General features: G+C 45.0%; 3 protein-coding genes across 3 annotated transcripts; all 3 read left to right on the forward strand.

Annotated features, from left to right (window-relative positions):
- Window positions 1-229: 229 nt before the first annotated feature.
- LOC127784968 (uncharacterized) lies at window positions 230-1570 on the forward strand. The gene is made up of 2 exons (XM_052312395.1): window positions 230-620; window positions 749-1570. The coding sequence occupies exons 1-2, from the start codon at window positions 423-425 to the stop codon at window positions 1274-1276; spliced, it is 726 nt and encodes a 241-aa protein (XP_052168355.1). The 5' UTR covers window positions 230-422; the 3' UTR covers window positions 1277-1570.
- A 6061-nt stretch (window positions 1571-7631) lies between these two features.
- LOC127784588 (protein transport protein SEC23-like) lies at window positions 7632-14959 on the forward strand. Its single transcript, XM_052311922.1, has 14 exons — window positions 7632-7747; window positions 8467-9032; window positions 9122-9337; window positions 9449-9622; window positions 10082-10243; window positions 10411-10553; window positions 11249-11324; window positions 11858-12033; window positions 12123-12204; window positions 12414-12491; window positions 13569-13730; window positions 13822-14085; window positions 14345-14449; window positions 14574-14959. Exons 2-14 carry the CDS (start codon window positions 8523-8525, stop codon window positions 14712-14714), a joined length of 2289 nt encoding a protein of 762 aa, XP_052167882.1. The 5' UTR covers window positions 7632-7747; window positions 8467-8522; the 3' UTR covers window positions 14715-14959.
- Window positions 14960-15477: 518 nt separating this feature from the next.
- LOC127784589 (2-hydroxyisoflavanone dehydratase-like) lies at window positions 15478-17423 on the forward strand. Its single transcript, XM_052311923.1, has one exon. The coding sequence runs from the start codon at window positions 15822-15824 to the stop codon at window positions 17031-17033; it is 1212 nt and encodes a 403-aa protein (XP_052167883.1). The 5' UTR covers window positions 15478-15821; the 3' UTR covers window positions 17034-17423.
- The last annotated feature ends 1112 nt before the right edge of the window (window positions 17424-18535 follow it).

The raw sequence follows: 18535 nt of genomic DNA on the forward strand, positions 1-18535 counted from the left end.
CAGAACGACAAATAACCCACTCAAACATTACTCCTACTGGCGAAACATGTAGTAGTACCTGTATTACCAAGGCTATATAACCATAAAATTTTTAGTGGTCGAATGTTATTTGGAATAAAGGCAACACACCACAGTTTGCAGTGTACTGTCGAGATCAAATATTTCTTACTTAGCCTTCAACCCAAAGGATTACAAGTTACACATGCTCCAATACCGATCAAGTAGTGAGCCTCTAGCTCCTTTTAAGTTGCAGGGCACTTGTCATGCACGTCCACATCCCCCTCTTCGTCCTCCCGAAAACCCATTCTCCAATCTCCACACGGTGAACCCACCATTTATACGCACAACGCATCGATTCGATCGCATGAACGATCGCCACAAGCAACTGGATTGATCGATCGATCGATCGTGAGGAACAAACAATGCCTTGCCTGGCACAGGAGTATCATCCCAAGCTACCAGCCACCAATCACTACTGCAAGTCCCTCTCCTCCCTCATCAGGGAGACCTACGCCCACTGCCATGTCCCCTGCGCCAGGATCCCCGCCGCCGGCTGGAGCTCCGGCGACGACAGCGACGACGATGAGAGCTTGCTCGACGAAGTGCTCGACACCAAGCAGGTTCGCATCAGCTGCAGCCAGCAGCAGCAGCACAAGATAATTCGCAAACAGAAAACTACAAGTCTACATCTAGCTAGTTCTTGATCATCGATCCACGTGTTTTTGTGTTCTTGCGATTGATGGTGCAGGTGATCATGAACGAGATGAGGAACCGGCAGATGAAGAAGAGGGCGAGGTGCAGCCTGGATTCCCCGATGTCGAGCCCGTTCGTCTGGTCGTTCACGCCGCTCGACCCGAGGAGCGTTCTGGAGAAGTTTCCGAGTCCCAAGGAGTCGGTAACGGAGGAGGAGGAGAAGACGACGGGCAAGGAGGAGGAGGTAGGCGGCGACGCCGACGACGAGAGCGAGGCGTTCTTCTCGGTGAAGAGCTTCTTCTCGCGCAGCACGAGCCGGGGCGCGACCGTGGCGTCGTCGGCGTTCGCCGCCGTGGACCCGCCGCCTCCCCTGCTGTCGCCGGCGAAGTGGGAGGGGCTCCGTGACTGCGAGGGGTGGCCGTTCGGGCTGTGCCGCCTCCCCGGCCCCGCCGTCCTGCCGCTGCCGCCGCTGCCCAGCACGCCGGCCGACTCGTGGCAGTGGCGCAAGCGCAGCAGCAACCTCGCCGGGAGCCCGGCTCCAGCTTACAGTTACAAGACTACTCCGAGTAGGAGCAGCAGCTGAACTTTGTCGAAGCTATTAGCCAAGACGAACCTTTTTAACCGTCCATTCTAGCAAGCGGCAACGCTGCGGCGGGCATGCGACGATGAATGCGAGATTTTCACTCAGGTATAGTTAACCTCGTTGTGTGGAGAGATCGATATGATGATGTGAGAGTGTGCTTCTTGTAATCTTGTTGGTTTCCGTTTGGATTTTTGGAACAACATGCAATTTGGTTTGCATGTATTGGTGTAATCGTGTCGTATACTCGTGTACTCCTGTGTGCTGAATAAGTCGGATGAACCTTGAGATTTTTCAGAGCTGCATGTTGTTCAGAGTTCAGAACCCTCACTCACTTCACTCCCTCTAGCTAGAATTTCAGAATCCTTCTGCTTTCTTTGAACGACTCGCATGAGACGGTGCGAAGTTCTAGAGCAGGAAAAAATTACAAGATTACAACTCTGGAGGGTCGTAACCAGGAAAAAGGAAAAAATATACCACCACCCAAACATCGACAGCGCCAACACACAAGCCCAGGAGAAGGCACCCACACATTGAAGTTCTGCTTTCTTTGCATCTGATTTTTTGGATGGTTTTTGCTTTCTGAAAAAAAAAGTCTTTCTGTAATTTTAGCAAAGCAGTTCTTTGTACCATCTGGATGACAGAATGAGCTAAAGACAGAACTTCGCTGCATTGCAGCACAAATGTAAAAGCGAGGCAGGAGCGCACGGTTGGTTAACTTTACTCGATGACATGTCAACTCAAATGATACGACCAAAAGGAAAAGGAGAATCGCTAGTAGTAAAAAGCAGTGGCATCTGATGAAGAATTTGCTTGGAGGGACCAAGCACTCCACTACTGACGGCACACTCGACAATGCTACAGACCACAGTCTACAGCTCTCGATGCTACAGTATTGCAATCCAATGGGACCAATCCTGTGCAAATTGAAAGGTCAGAATTCAGAAACCCAGTGAATTTTGGGTGAGCCAACATCAGTCTAAGGGCATTAGCAATGCGTCACAAAAAATGCTGAACCTCAGGTGCCATGTAGACTTAGGACACATATTCCACAATGCAATAGAGCCTAAAAACCTAAGTTTATAAAATGGAAGACACAACTTGAGACTTTTCGGCCCACAGTGCGTGACCCAGGCGAATCTATGGCCTCGTAGCCCAAATTTGTGCAGAGGCGTGAAATTCCCGTCATACCCCCGCATGATGCCCCTTCTGGACGGATCGTCTTCTCCAATCCTCCCAATGGAGGCGCAGGAGGTGGTCGTGGTGCCAGATTCGGCTCCACCGCCGGCTCCAGCAACCCCGCCGGCAGCAGGACCACGGGCGGCGGCAGCGCTGTCGCCGGCAGCAGCTCTACTGGCGGAGCCAGCGCCAGCTGCTCCAGCGCCTCCGCCAGCAGCAGCAGTACTGGCGGATCCACGGCCGGCTGCTCCAGCGCCTCCGCCGGCGTGCAGCAACACTGGCAGCGGTAGCGCCTCCACTGGCAGCTGCAGCAAGGACGACTGAGGTGGGTTCTTAGTGAATAATAGTGCTAGTTTTGGCTGCAAGTTCTTGGTGAATCTAGCTGTTGATTTCTGAGATGGTTGGCAATATTGTGAATCTTTGATGTGCCAATGAATTCTGAGGAGTCTTATCATGTCTTGCTCTGTTCATTAGAATGTATGTGTTTTTTAGCGTGGAGGATGATGGCTTGGCAGTATAGTTTCAGTTCTCTGAAAATCAATTCGCTGTACAGAATGCAGGGTACTCCAACTTCAGCCTTGACTTTTTATATTCAGATTTATAATTTCAAATACTAGTATATTTATACATTGAAAGTTAAATAATGATGTTCCTCTGATGTTTGATGGTTCAGAGTTTCTATGATTCTTGGACAGTTCAGTGTGAAGTCTGATTCTTTTTCAGCTCAGTGTCAGAACATGGTATATATCCCTGATTCTTGGACACATGATTTCTGGGTTTAGGATTTGACATCAACCTACCTCGGTCCACAGCGACGGCGACGGCCGCGGCTGTGCCTGCTCCTGCTCCCGGCGTCGGTCCACGGGCGACGGCGCGGCCGCGGCTGTGCCTGCTGCTGTTTCCAGCGTCGTTCCCCCGGTGGCCCGGTGCCACCGCAGGCGAGAAGAGGCAAAGCGCGGGAAGAGGAGAATCACGCGCGCGCGAGGGCGATTTGGGGATAGAGGGAGAGAAATCGCTGCGGGAAGAACGGCGCGGCGAAGCCACAGCTCCACAATGCGCCCGCGCGGCATATCCCCACGCCAACCCGTCTCGATTCGGCCGAAGAACGGGTGCCCAACTTGGGTCACGCGCGCCTGATTTTTGTGGGCCCGTTGTGTAACGTGGCAGCGAATTTGGGCTGCTCACCTACGTGGACTGCTCGGGCTGAATGCCAGCGAACCGCATTGTGAATGGCCTAAGGGGGTGTCTCCCAAACACCCCCTAAATCCTAGTAAAGCAGTGGGTGCATGCAGAGTGGTCAGGGACACAACTTTGATTGTCAAAGGAGAAACATAAAGTGTTCAGTATTCCGGTGGACTGGATGAAACATAAAGCGATACGGTCATACGGGTGGTTTTCCGGCTGCCCAGCTGCAAAACTCGTAAGGTGGACCATTATAAGAGCAAGTTCAATAGTATAGCCAACTACTAGCTCCGACTAATCTATAGCCAATCTAATAACTCATTCATACAATAGTTACATACTACACTATTAATACATGGTCCCACCTGTCATAGACACACTGTGTCTTGTAGTCCGTGCTACAGCTGGCTACAAATCTGTAGCCCGCTGCCCTTCTCTCTCCTCATTTATCTACTTAAAATATGTTTGCAGCTGATTTGTAAACATATTTTAATGAGATAAAGGATGAGAGAGAAGAGCAGCGGGCTACAAATCTGTAGCTAGCTGCAGCGCGGACTCCAAGACAAGATATGTGTATGACAGGTGGGACCATATATTAATAGTATAGTAAGCAACTATTATATGAATTGGCTATTAGATTGGCTATAAATAAATTAGAGCCTGTAGTGAGCTATACTATTAAACTTGCTCTAACGGCTAATATTTCATTGTTCTGCACATGTTTGTACCAGCGGCACTGCTGGTCTGCAACTCACTCAAGAGCAATAATGCCGACACTGGCAACACATGAATCATCAAGGAACTCCGGTCACTTGCAGAACTGAATTTCACAGTGAAGTGGTACTACAAGCTGGTGCATCGAAATTTGGGTCATAAGGTAAAGATATAGTAGTAGCAGAGATATAAGATGATCCTTTGGAGGCTTTTAATAAAGGACTTCTTGCTCAATGATGAACTTCCTTACAAGAAATCACAACGAAATCTTCAGGGAAGAAAAGAGTCAACACTCACTATCAGGAACTCCATAACTCACCAGGTGTTGAGTAGTTCTGGTTAGAGTTTAGACCCTACTCGCTCCGTTTCATAATGGTTAGAGTTTAGACCCTACTCCCTCCGTTTTATAATGTAAGTCATTCTAACATTTTTCACATTTATGTTGATGTTAATGAATCTAGATAGATACATCAATCTAGATAGATATATATGTCTAGATTCATTAACATTAATATGAATGTGGAAAATGTTAGAATGACTTATATTATAAAACGGAGGAAGTAGAAGATTAGGACTGGTTTCCTCGTGCAATCAACAAATCAAGAAGCTACCAGGATGGCATTGTAGCTAGACTGATAGAGCATCACATAGAGGTTAGAAGTTGTGGATTGTTTATGGCAGACAGTTAGGGTAGTCAATTACTCGAATTGATGGGAACAGTCCATTGTTTCTTTTTTCAAAGCATGGCTCATGATATCGTTTTCAATTGCATTTTTTAATGCTTTTCATATGATTTGACGATAAGTTGTTCCAAAAGTGATTTCCCTGTACAGAATTTGACGCATGGTCTCATAGTTGCCGCAGGGATGGAATTGATTTCAGCATGACATGTCGATGGATTTGCATATCTAACCGGCCATTTCAGTGCACTGTCATTTGTTAGTTCCATGGTGGACTCCATATCGTGTAAGATTTTACTGAAGATTGATGGCGAGGTAGATCTCATGGACGAAGCCAACTAATCATCAATTCGTCCTCAATTTCTTCACTATCCGTGTTCATTTGCTCATCAGATTATCGTTTGATCGAACAACCAGAAATAAAATGTAAACCAGCCAATTCATTCACAGAGAGAGAGAGAGAGAGAGAGAGAGAGAGAGGGAGAGGCGGGTACTTGGGCGGCTGGGCATCGCCGAGCGGCAGAGGAGGCGAAGCGGGGAAGCGGGCCATGCGTGGGGATTCGCCGCAGCCGCCGGCTCCGGTCGTGGAGCTCGCCGGGGAAGGACGCCGGCTGATATCGCCGGAGAGGGGGTTTGGTTGCCGAAGCTTTTGTGGAGGACATCTCCACCGTTGAATCAGAAATAGGCGGCTCAGATTCCGTTCCGGCCTAACATGATTTTGGCCCGCCCACGTATGTGGAAAGGAATAAGTTCAGTTCATGACCCTTAAATGTGATCGAAATCTAATTTATAACCCTAAACTACAAAACCGGATATCTCGACCCCTAAACTCTTAAAACCGGTGCAATTCGACTCCCTGGGTGGTTTTGGGAGGCGGTTTTGCTGCGTGGCAATATTGACCAAGTCTTCGTTACACGTGGCATTGACGTGGCACCTACGTGGCGGTAGAAATAAAAAATATGTGTGGGACCCATTAGTCATTCACACAAAAAAAGAAATGTGGGTCCACTGACATGTGGGCCCCACATGTTAGTCCTCCTTCCTCCTCCCTCACTCCCTTCTCTCTCTTTCTCTCCCGTTTTCCCACTTTGGCCGGTGGCGCGCGGGGACTTCGGCAGCGGTCGGCGGCGGCATCTGGTGGCGGCGGCGGCATTCGGCAGCGGCAGCGGTGGCAGCCGCGACAGCAACGCGGCGGATATCCGGCGGCAGCGCTGAGGCTGGGTGCGGAGGTCCCACTGCGGCGCGGAGGCTGAGCGCGAAGATCCAAAGGCAGCGCGGAGGAGGAGAAGGCTCGCAGGCCCCTGGCCCCCTCCCGTTGCCGCCGCGGGCTCCCGCCCGCCCGCTCGCCGCCGCCGCTGGCCCCCGTCCCACGCTGTCGAACGCCGCCGCCGCCGGCCGCTCTCTGGTGATGGCGGCAGCAGTAGAGGAGGAGGAGGCTCGCCGGCCCCTGGCCTCTTCCTGCCGCCGCCGCGGGCTCCCGCCCGCCCGCTGCCGCCGCTGGCCCCCGTCCCACGCTGTCGAACGCCGCCGCCGCCGGCCGCTCTCTGGTGATGGTGGCAGCGGTGGAGGAGGAGGAGGCTCGCCGGCCCCTGGCCCCCTCCTGCCGCCGCCGGGTGGGCGGGAGTCGGTGGAGGAGGAGGAGGCTCGCCGGCCCCTGGCCCCCTCCCGCCGCTGGCCCCGTCGCACGCTGCCGAACGCCGCTGGCCGTTCTTGCTGTCCCCGCGCGCCACCGGCCGAAGGGGGAAGAAGGGGAGAGAAAGAGAGAGAAAGGAGTGAGGGAGGAGGAAGGAGGACTGACATATGGCCCCCACATGTCAGTGGGCCCACATTTCTTTTTGTGTGAATGACTAATGGGTCCCACGCATATTTTTTATTTCTACCGCCACGTAGGTGCCATGTCAACGTCACGTATAACGAAGACTTGTTCAATATTACCACGTAAGTGCCACGTGACACCACGTCAGCAAAACCGCCTCCCAAAACCGCTCAGGGAGTCGACTTGCACCGGTTTTAGGAGTTTGGGGGTCGAATTATCCGGTTTTGTAGTTTGAGATAATCCCTTATATGCCACTGAAAATTGGCTCTTCCCTTATATGCCATTGGTCCAAATTTGCGCACCCTCTCATGCCACTACCGTTAGTTGACCGTGCGTTAACCGTTAACTCTCAAGTAAAAAAGATATATTTGCCCTCTCTGAGTTGTTAGGCATGCCCTATACTCAGAAGGGTAAATACGTCTTTTTTCCTTGAGAATTAACGGCCAACACACGGTCAACTGACGGGAGTGGCATGAGAGGGTGTGCAAATTTGGATCAATGGCATATAAGGGAAGAGCCAATTTTCAATGGCATATAAGGGATCAGACCAATTTTCAGTGACATACAAGGGATTCTCTCTTGTAGTTTAGGGTCATAGATTAGATTTCGATCACATTTGAGGGTCATGAAGTGAACTTATTCCACGTGGAAATCACTTCCGGTCCAACATGATTTTGGCCCGTCAAGTGATACGTCGAAATCGCGTTCTGGCCCAACATAATTTTGGCCCGGCCCAGCCCAGCACGTACTACTGGGACCGGAGGACCCAGCCGGCGCTACTGTTTGCCGGAGGCGGAGTCCTCTCTCTCCCGATCGCATCGCGCTCGCGCGCCCCGCCCGTTTCGCCTCGGCCGCCTCCTCCACCGACTCCGGCCGCCGCTGCCTGCGGCGCGGTGCTGTCAGGTCAGTAGCACCCCGTTGCCTAGCAGCGTTCTAGTATTCGCAGGTTAGCCGCCTCGTCCCCTTGGCTGGCTGCTCCACTTATTTGAGATTTTGGGTTTGGGGCGATGTTTTTAGGGGATCTGGGGTTGCTCGTTCTCTGGTGCGAAGTCGTTTGATCATGGATGGGGGTGATTCAATTTCGAATCTACGGAGTTATGCATGTGTATCAAATAGGAGGAACCCTTCGTGTGTGTGTGTGTGTGTGTGTGTGTTTTGGAGCACAAACACAATGTGGGACAAGCGAATACTTCAATTCTGGTCTATGTTTTTTTTTAATTGGCAGGCGAATAGTTAGGTTCTGATTTGTGTGTAATTATGCAAATTCCACGAGTTTTTTTTTGGTTGTTGAACCGTAAATATTGGTATTTGTTAGCTCGTTGTATTTTTGTATAATTAGAGAGAGAGAGAGAGTTTTGCAATGTCAGACCAACTTCGCCTTGTGAAGTTGAATAAGTAGAGATATCAACCATTAGCAACCACTTTGTCATACGTAAATCGACTTTCAAGGTTTTGGATCAGGGTTATTGGTTTTCCTTACAGTATTTCGGTAGTAACTGGCATCCACTTTCAAGGGCCTTCTTCTCTTTGTTATTTTTTGTCTTGATTATATTTTTCGTATTTATTGTTTAATTTCTTTCAGTTCTTCAGTATTCAGCAAAGCTAATAATTTGATATTGCAGGCGGCATATCCTTTTACTAATGGAGGCCTGACAGAATTATATAAAGACTGCTGAAAATGTCTGAGTTCCTTGACCTTGAGGCACAAGATGGGATAAGGATGCCCTGGAATGTTATTCCAGGCACGAGGGAGAATGCTTTGAGCTGTGTTGTTCCTATTTCTGCTATCTATACTCCTCTGAAACAAGTTCCTGATATCCCTGTTCTCCCATATTCTCCCCTCCGTTGCCGGATGTGCCGTTCCATCCTCAACCCTTTCTCCATTGTTGACTATGTCGCAAAGATCTGGGTTTGCCCATTCTGCTTTCAGCGCAATCACTTCCCACAGCATTACTCCTCAATCTCAGAAAGCAATCTCCCTGCAGAACTTTTCCCTCAGTACACCACAGTTGAGTACATATCCACTGCTGAAACTGGCCCTGTAGTGCCACCGGTTTTCATGTTTGTTGTTGATACTTGCATGATTGAGGAAGAAATTGGTTATTTGAAGTCTGCACTCGCACAAGTTGTTGAGCTATTACCAGATAATTCCCTTGTTGGATTCATTACTTTTGGGACATATGTACAGGTGGTTCACTGTGCTCTCATGAATGCTCCATTCTTAATTGCGTTATGCATAGGTTAATTTAGTAATATTTTCAATATTGTTGCATACAGGTTCATGAATTGGGTTTTGGCTTACTTCCAAAATCATATGTATTCAAGGGAACAAAGGAGGTCACCAAGGATGAAATGTTGGATCAAATGTGCTTCTTTGCAGGGAAGAGAAAACCCACTACAGGGGTGATTGCTGGTACTAGGGACGGTCTTTCATCAGAGAGCATTGCTAGGTTCCTGTTACCTGCTTCTGAGTGCGAGTTTGTGTTGAATGCAGTTAAGAACCAATAATATAATAATAGGAAATACTATTGTATATGTAATATAACATCTTATCCTGAACTTTCAATGGTTCAAATTGCTGATAAGATTTCTCTGCATCTGTAGGTAATAGAAGAATTGCAAAAGGACCCTTGGCCTGTTCCAGCTGATCAACGTGCATCAAGATGCACTGGAGCTGCATTAAGCGTGGCGGCCAGTCTTCTTGGTGTGTGTGTCCCTGGATCAGGTGCTAGGATTATGGCATTTGTTGGTGGTCCATCTACAGAGGGACCTGGTTCTGTGAGTCCTAATTCTATTGTAGTGCATTCTCTTTAAAATTACTTGTTCATCTATACTGTCAGCAATTGATTTGCATGCTCATATATCTCCTTTGATATGTGCTTGTGGACTATTTAATTAATTAAATAAGCAATGGAAAGGCACACCTACCTAGTTTCATGCTAGTCTTTTAGCTTTGTTCTAGCACAAATGACAACTGTTTTTTTAAGGTAAGCTCACATCTATCTCACTGTTTTCATTCACATCACATCAATTCGTTGCGCATCAATAGGCAATATGTGATAACCCTATATTACAGGGCAACAATGTGCACAAGCATATAATTGCCTTGATCGCGGTGTTTATTTGGCTCTACAAATGTTTATTTGCTTAATTGTGGTGTCAACTATATTTTTTCACATTACAAAATTATATTGCGTAGACATGTGAGGGATGGTTACTGTCTGGAAAAATTCGCAGATTGTATCCAAATCCTTGTTAGAGCCAATTCGCTCACACAAAGATCTTGATAAAGACTCAGCTCCACTTTATGATAAAGCTGTCAAGTTCTATGATCAGATTGCAAAGCAACTTGTGCACCAGGGGCATGTTCTGGATGTGTTTGCTTGTGCAGTTGACCAGGTATGTTGCTTATTTATTTTTAACATGAGGCCATAAATACCTTTTTACAGACAAAATGCAACCTGCTCGATGCTTTCTCAGACAACATCACAGTATCTCTATTATGTGGATTGAAATGAATGGTTATCTTATTTGGACAATTTATTGTTTGTCTTTAATTTTCCCAGGTTGGTGTTGCTGAAATGAAGGTTGCAATTGAGAAGACTGGAGGAATTGTTGTCCTTGTGGAAAGTTTTGGTCACTCTGTTTTCAAAGACTCGCTTCTTCGCATTTTTCAGTCATCAGACAACGATCTTGGATTATCATTCAAGTAAAATCCTTTTACCTAGCCTGAGTTATTTTGAGTCATTCCAGTGTTTTCTAACTTTGTTTAGTTATATATTTGTAAGATTAAAGACAAGGATTTTATTCAAGTTACCTTCCATATTGAACTTTTCGCATGCAAGCGAACTTATCCATAGGCAAACTACTGTTTCTTTATACCCTTTTCTTTCACAATTATTAGTTGGATTAGTTTTCACTACCTCCTTTTCAAAGTTAAAACACTTGGTCACATCTCATTAGTATTGTACATACCATGCACTGAAAACACACATGCCCAGATATAGTTCTCAAGGTAGCCCAGCCGTTCTGCGTACAAAGACCATTAACCTGCATGTGTTACTAAAAGTCACTAGTGGTTTTTCCGAACATTGCATCTAGTGCGCCAATTTCAATTTCACCATATGTTTACAAACTAAAAATCTGCTTTCCAGCATAGAATAGGACTTATTTTTATTTCAAACTCAAACAATTCTCATAGTAATTTTTATTTACCATTATTTCCTTGAAATTAGGAGACCTGTTTAATGCTGTTTCTTTTTATCATGTTTTTTCCTCATGAACAGTTATACCGGGCTGCACTGGAACTCATACTTGAGACTTTTTTAATATTTTACATTGATTTTTTTGAAAAAAAAAGGGTAGTATTTTAATTCATATAATATGTTTACATTTCCTGTACAGTGGTATTCTTGAGATTAACTGCTCAAAAGATGTCAAGATCCAAGGCATTATTGGACCTTGTGCTTCCCTGGAGAAGGTATATTATCTATTTTATTCAATACTACTCCCTCCGTCCCAAAATATAGTTACGTTTGAGATTCAAATTTGTGCCAATTTTAGCTACCTAGGATTGTAAAAGGTGATTTTTTTTTTTGCACTTACTTTCCCATCCTACCCCTAGCAATGTACTACTATATCACACGAAATACCTAGCCCTAGACTATAACGAGAGGTATTTTTGACCTTGCACCATAATCTTTAATACCTCCAAAAACTTCCTAGGTAGCTGTATTTTGGGAAGGAGGGAGTATAGCTAAATACCCTGAGAGTTGCACCAATTCCAAATAAATATATCAGCTAAACATATGTAATTTGCAATTTGCAACTAAACATCAATTCAGAAATAAAATCTTATTACAATTTACAAGCCAGATGTGCAAAAGATATAGTTATCCACCGAAAATTCCACCAACTTCTGTCACCACCACAAGTTCATTTATATACTAGAGATTGTAGCTTATAGAATCAGAGTAATTTTGTTGTTTCTAACACTGCACTTTTCACATGCAGAAAAGCCCTCTATCATCAGACACCGTTATTGGTCAGGGAAATACTAGTGCTTGGAAGATGTGTGGCCTTGACAAGAAAACATCACTCTGCTTAGTATATGATATTGCAAAGAAAGATGGATCTAATACAATTGGCCAAGCAGCAAGTAACCAGTTCTACTTTCAATTCTTAACCTAGTAAGAAACTGTTTTCCCTTTAGCTTTTGCTAAGCAGCTTACTCTGTTTAAGATGAATTTACCTGACTAAGTTGGAAACACATCATCAGTTATCAGCATCATGAGGGACAAATGAGATTACGAGCTACTACGATCTCCAGAAGATGGGTTTCTGGTTCTGATAGTGTGCAGGCAAGTTTTTATTGTCTTTAACCCATGAATTCCCATTCATTTTTCCTTTTGCCAGATGTAGTTGATTTCATTGATACGAACAAGTTTCACTTGCTCAAAATAGAGGTGCAGGGACTAATGCTTATTCATTCCCAATGTGTTTCACTGCGTGTATGTGTTTTAATTTAAAAGTGCAGTCATTTGTCCTTAATAAACTTTGTATGCTTTAGGAGCTTATAGGTGGCTTTGACCAAGAAGCTGCAGCTGCTGTCATGGCACGCTTGGTCTCATTTAAGATGGAAACTGAGGTACTTATGAGTCTGACTATATCTGCCATAGCAATTATGCAAAATTCAAATATGTTATACTTCTTAGCTTCTTTTTGCAGCACAAACTGAACCAACTTGTTATTTTGATCACATGGCTTATTTTACTTTGTTTTGTGTATTTGAGGTACCTCACCTAATTTCAATGCTCTTATACAGGACATTAGGGATGAGAACAAATTGTGATGTACGGTGGGGGTCAAAGGGCTTAGTAGCATTTGGCCATAAAGTTTTTTTGGGTCGCTGCTCGTAGTTTCATTTCTTTTAGTGTCATTGTACTAACCTTAAGGGCTTGTATGAGTCTCCTTAGATTCTTTTCTTCTTCTTAATATAATGAAGCACAACTCTCTTGCGTGTTCAAGAAAAAAAAAAGACTTTGGTCTCGCCTTGTGTTGCTTTATACAAATTTGTGTAGGTTTAAACACAAACAGCAATAAAGGATACCAATTTTTTTCAGACTTCAAAAGCTTATTACAATTAAATGCCGTTGTGCTCACATGTTCTTCTGGCCTGTTCTGTACAATTCCCATACAACCATGTGATACATAAGTTTTAGGGACTGAGTGCGTTCAGGAGAGAAGGTTGGGAACTCCTCTCCCGCGCACACAAATCAGGGTGGCTCATTAGTGTCTGATTAATTTAAGTATTTTAGCAATAAAAAACATGAAAAATGGAAATATGATATTTTAAAGCAACTTTCCTATATGATTTTTGTTTGCAAAAAAACACACCATTTAGCAATTTAGGAAGCGTGCACTTAGAAAACAAGAGAGCATAAGTCTGGAATTATTTGTGGTCATATGGCATCCTGACCTCAACAATACTTGTAAGCAGTTTCTCTGGATGCCAGTTGCGCCATAGTTTCTCTGTAGTACTCCCTCCGTCCCTAAATATAAGGGATTTTGGTCAGTTTCTGTCCAAATTCGTTGTACTAGGATGTGTCACATCACACCAAAATCCCTTATATTTAGGGACGGAGGGAGTATAGATTTTAGATCATTCTTAATCCAAACAATTGTTCATTTTGTGTAACACTATCTCGTTCTGGATTCTTTTCAGGCTGATTTTGATCCTATAAGATGGCTTGATCGAGCTTTGATACGTCTATGTTCCAAATTTGGTGACTATCAGAAGGAAACCCCTTCATCCTTTAGTTTGTCCCCGCGTATATCAATATTTCCCCAATTTGTTTTTAATTTGAGGCGTTCTCAGTTTGTTCAGGTAGGGAGCTCGCCTTTGTTCATTAAGAAAAGAATATGACATGTATGGGAGATTCATACCTTTGCTTACTAAATATTTGTTTTCTATGCAGGTTTTTAACAATAGTCCTGATGAAACTGCATATTTTAGGATGGTATTGGACAGGGAAGATGTAACCAATGCAGTCGTGATGATTCAGCCTTCACTTATATCCTATTCATTTCAATCTGGGCCAGAGCCAGTTCTCTTAGATGTAACTGCAATTGCAGCTGACAAGATTCTTTTATTGGATTCTTATTTTACTGTTGTTATCTTCCATGGGATAACGATTGCACAGTGGCGAAATGCTGGTTACCAAGATCAACAAGACCACGAGGTAATAGCGTGTCAACTATGGCTGTATGGCAGCTCGATTCTTGTTTGCAGAGATTATTTATCAAATACTACATCTTATAGTCTGCTTTAGTGAGATTATTTATCAAATACATCTTATAATCTGCTTTAGTGTAATATCTCACCTTCCTATCGATATACCTTTCTTCATATATTAGGGGCTAACACAGATTTTTATCTAAGCTGCATTTAAAGTGCAGTAGTGCATTGCCATCCAGTGCTGAACCTTTCATGATATTCAGGTATTTGCCCAATTGTTAAAATCTCCACATGAGGAAGCTGATACTATAATCAGGGAGCGGTTTCCTGTACCCCGTTTGGTCGTCTGTGATCAGTATGGGTCTCAGGTATATTTTTTGTTCTGTACTATTTGCAGTTGATCTGGAATTCTGGATGGGTTTGATAGTTCTTTGCTATTTAATGAACACGTTCAAAAATCAATTTATATATTACTTTTCTCTAAAATTTCAGGCTCGATTTTTACTGGCAAAGCTTAATCCATCTGTCACATATAATTCTGATAATTCTTCTCATGGAGGAGACGTCATATTCACAGATGATGTGAGCTTCCAGGTCTTCATGGACCATCTCATGCGGCTAGCAGTCCAGTAGGATATGAATAATTTTGTACGATCAGTAATTTCTTCTGCTGTGCAGTAAGGAACATCTTCCACTTTTTAAACCTGTTTTTACTACTTTTTAGCCACTAAATTGCCTCATGGTAGTGCTACACGTTTGTGCTTTTTTTTCTTGCATATATGAGATTTTCATTAAAAAAAAGTTCTTTAATTAGAAATAATAAATACAGATAAAATGTGTTGTATTCTTTTTCAGACGGTGTAAAAATTAGCAACCTTCATTACCTTGCTTTTGTAGTTTCTCCTGTCTACATTCCGTGTATGCCGATGACTAGTTCTGCCGGGCTTCTACCGGTTGTGTATAAAGTACGCAACCTTACAAAATTCATATTGGCATTTTAATTCATATATATCAAGTAGGAAATCATGAAAAAAAACTACTCTATAGTTGAGACTTCAAACTGAGTTACGTTCAGTATTTATTAATTTCAAATTTCTGAACTATTAAAACAAGAAGCATACCGAATTGAGACTCCAAGAAAAATAAAAATACTTATTAATAGAAAACTTAAATTGACTGAACGTATGTAGTTTTATGATTATTAATTTTGATTCATGGAAGTATTAATACAAAATAAAAATCGTTTCAGTTGCTGGTGCTTTATCAAAGTTTTTATACTAACGTAAGTTAGGTGCAAAGAAAAGGAAATATCTCACTAGTCACTAGTGGGCCATGGATGCTCGCCCTTGCTCAATGTATCATTTGGCTCTAGAGTTCACTTCTGAAGTTACTGTGAATGATGCTGGAAAAGTGCATCGATTTCTCTCCTAGATATTCCATAAAAAAATACTTTTATCTAAAAAAAATAGAATATAGATAACCGTTCAGCTAAAACATTTGCCTTAGTCCTTGCACGTGCTTCATTGATTTCTGCCATCAGGAGATTATGTTTCCGTGCAAGCACGTCATCCCGTCCAGCGGTCCCAGGTTAATGGCATCATGTTTAAAACACATGCTTCATTGCATGGATTGATAAAACACATGCTTAATATTTCATGGATTTTCAGCCATTGATTTAGTGTATCATCCAACTATCCAAGAGTTCAAACAACATATGAGCTCAGACTTTCAGAGGCCTATATGTTGCCACACCAAAAGCTCTCTCCCCAGAGGCTTATCTGTTGCCACATGGCCACACCAAGTCCAAACCCTCACCTCTCCATGTCCATCAATGGAGGAGCCACCGTTTCGGCTGGTTGGGCGGCCACCCAACCTCGCCGGCGACGAACAGTGGATCACAGTAGCAGAAGCTGCTTACTTCGACCATCATATGGATCTACCAGAGGCTTCGGTACGAGGAGAATTGCAGTTCGTTCTGCCTCCCAGAAGAACTCGTCTCCTCCATTGATGACCACTGAGCAAGAAGCCGAAGACGAGGTGGTGCTAGAGTCGCCGGCGCACTTCCGCATCTACAAGAGCGGCAAGATCGACCGCCTCAACCGGCCACCCGTCCTGCCCGCTGGTCTCGACGAGGCCACCGGCGTCACCTCCAAGGACGTCGTCCTCGACGCCGACACCGGCGTCTCCGTCCGCCTCTTCCTCCCCAAGCTTCAGGAGCCCTCCAAGAAGCTCCCCGTCGTCGTCTTCTTCCACGGCGGCGCGTTCTTCATCGAGTCGGCCGGCTCCGAGACGTACCACAACTACGTCAACTCCCTCGCCGCGGCGGCCGGTGTCCTCGTCGTGTCCGTCGACTACCGGCTCGCCCCGGAGCACCCGCTCCCCGCGGGCTACGACGACTCGTGGGCGGCGCTCCAGTGGGCGGCCTCGGCGCAAGACGGATGGATCGCCGAGCACGGCGACACGGCTCGCCTCTTCGTCGCCGGCGACAGCGCCGGCGCCAACATCGCGCACGAGATGCTCGTGAGGGCGGCCGCCAGCGGCGGGCGCCCGAGGATGGAGGGCGCGATCCTGCTGCACCCGTGGTTCGGCGGGAGCAAGGAGATCGAGGGGGAGCCGGAGGGCGGCGCCGCGATCACCGCGGCGATGTGGTACTACGCGTGCCCGGGCGCCGCCGCCGGCGCGGACGACCCGCGGCTGAACCCGCTGGCGGCCGGCGGGCCGGTGCTGGAGGAGCTCGCGTGCGAGAGGATGCTCGTGTGCGCGGGGGGGAAGGACGTGCTCGCGGCGAGGAACCGCGCGTACTACGACGCCGTGGCGGCGAGCGCGTGGCGCGGGAGCGCGGCGTGGCTCGAGTCGGAGGGGGAGGGGCACGTGTTCTTCCTGGGGAATTCGGAGTGCGAGAATGCCAAGCAGCTCATGGATCGCATCGTGGCGTTCATAGCCGGTGGATGAGCTGCTTGGATCGTATATAAGTCAACATTGAAGTTGAATCGAGTTATTTGTTTCACTCATCATTCACTGGGTTGAAATCGAATCGAAGTAAATAGTGTACAAACACTACTAAGCTTTCGAAGGTGAAACTGAAATTGATTGCGTGCCACAAAATTGTGATGTATTTGTAATAGTACATCCCTAGAAGGGTCATCAATAAATTTTTTTTTCTTGCATAATCAAAAGTGGCAATTATTACCTTACAATGAACCATCGCATGGACTAGGGAACATAAGGGTATGTTCAATGATAGAGACGAGTATGGTTTCTTAGACAATACAAGATTATTTAGATATGTGTCTTTACAATAGTTGAGATGACAAAGGTTCTAATCATTAATTCAAGAAATATTCATTTTGTTAATATTCTTTCCATTATTTTATCCTCGTGCAACCATATTTCCATATTATAGTGATTAAGAGTCGTTGTTATGTATAACAACGATACTTTGTCTCTCCTCTTTCTCTTTCTCTTTCTTACATGTCAACAGGTATTCCTAATTAACAACGTTAAGAGATAACTATTGACAACCACTGTACATGCCCTAATGGCAATTATCACCTTAGATTAGATTAGTTGGTGCTGCGGTGGAGAGAAGAGTCGACTTTCACCCAACAAAGATCTTTTTATTATTATTATTTTTAGAGAAGGGTATTTTTTTTTACCCAGTCTCTATATCCAACCGGATATATACATCCTTTTATAAATTAGGAACTTAGCCTATCAAACAGGTCTCAAATAACCCAATATGAAATTCGCTCTTATAGATATTTGAACTCAGGACCTACCCAACAAAGATCTGGAAATGGATTCTAATTCCTCTAAGGAATAATGTACTCTCGTTTTCTAAATTCTTCGTAAATGGTTGTTGCAAATTCTAGAAAATTTTGACAATGTAGATTATAGTGTACGCCGGCATTGTCTAGATACATTGTCATATGATGTGTCACATTCCTCCTAGGTTAATTTGTTTTGGGACGAAGGGAGTACATAATAGAGCGAGAGCCTGCGAGGCCCCACATGTATAGTCTTTTAAGCCTTTTAGTTGGACAGTAGGAAGAACTCGGTTAAAAACAACTCTTAGAGCAGGTATAATAGCACTTCTTCAGTCGGTGATAACAACATCCACATCATCGTTGTATTACGTGGAGGGAGAAAACATGAAAACGAAGAGAGCGAGCGCTTGCTGAAGCGCCGGGTGGTAGCACGATAATTTAGGCCATATTAAACATTTTATATGGTTTGTGGGCCTCCGGTTCAGTTTATTTGATCTTTTGTGGCCATGCATAGCGTGCAGTTCCCAATATACGTTAGTTTTATGCTCAACAGCTCAAGCACGGTGGACCATAGATATAGAGCTTGGTTTTGATCATCTGTGCATATAATAATTAAGTCCATTCACGCTTATATAAAGCCAACTAATAGTTTGTCCTTTGTATAAGCAATCTACAATCATCTAGATG

The sequence above is a fragment of the Oryza glaberrima genome, chromosome 9 (genome assembly GCF_000147395.1).
Source record: "Oryza glaberrima chromosome 9, OglaRS2, whole genome shotgun sequence".
NCBI lineage: Eukaryota > Viridiplantae > Streptophyta > Magnoliopsida > Poales > Poaceae > Oryza > Oryza glaberrima.

Coding starts and splice junctions, on each gene's coding strand:
- LOC127784968 (XM_052312395.1), top strand. CDS start 423: ATGCCTTGCCTGGCACAGGAGTATCATCCCAAGCTACCAGCCACCAAT. Junction 621..748: donor AAGTGCTCGACACCAAGCAG/GTTCGCATCAGC, acceptor TTGATGGTGCAG/GTGATCATGAACGAGATGAG.
- LOC127784588 (XM_052311922.1), top strand. CDS start 8,523: ATGTCTGAGTTCCTTGACCTTGAGGCACAAGATGGGATAAGGATGCCC. Junction 11,325..11,857: donor CTTGTGCTTCCCTGGAGAAG/GTATATTATCTA, acceptor TTTCACATGCAG/AAAAGCCCTCTATCATCAGA. Junction 12,492..13,568: donor CATTTAAGATGGAAACTGAG/GTACTTATGAGT, acceptor GATTCTTTTCAG/GCTGATTTTGATCCTATAAG.
- LOC127784589 (XM_052311923.1), top strand. CDS start 15,822: ATGTTGCCACACCAAAAGCTCTCTCCCCAGAGGCTTATCTGTTGCCAC.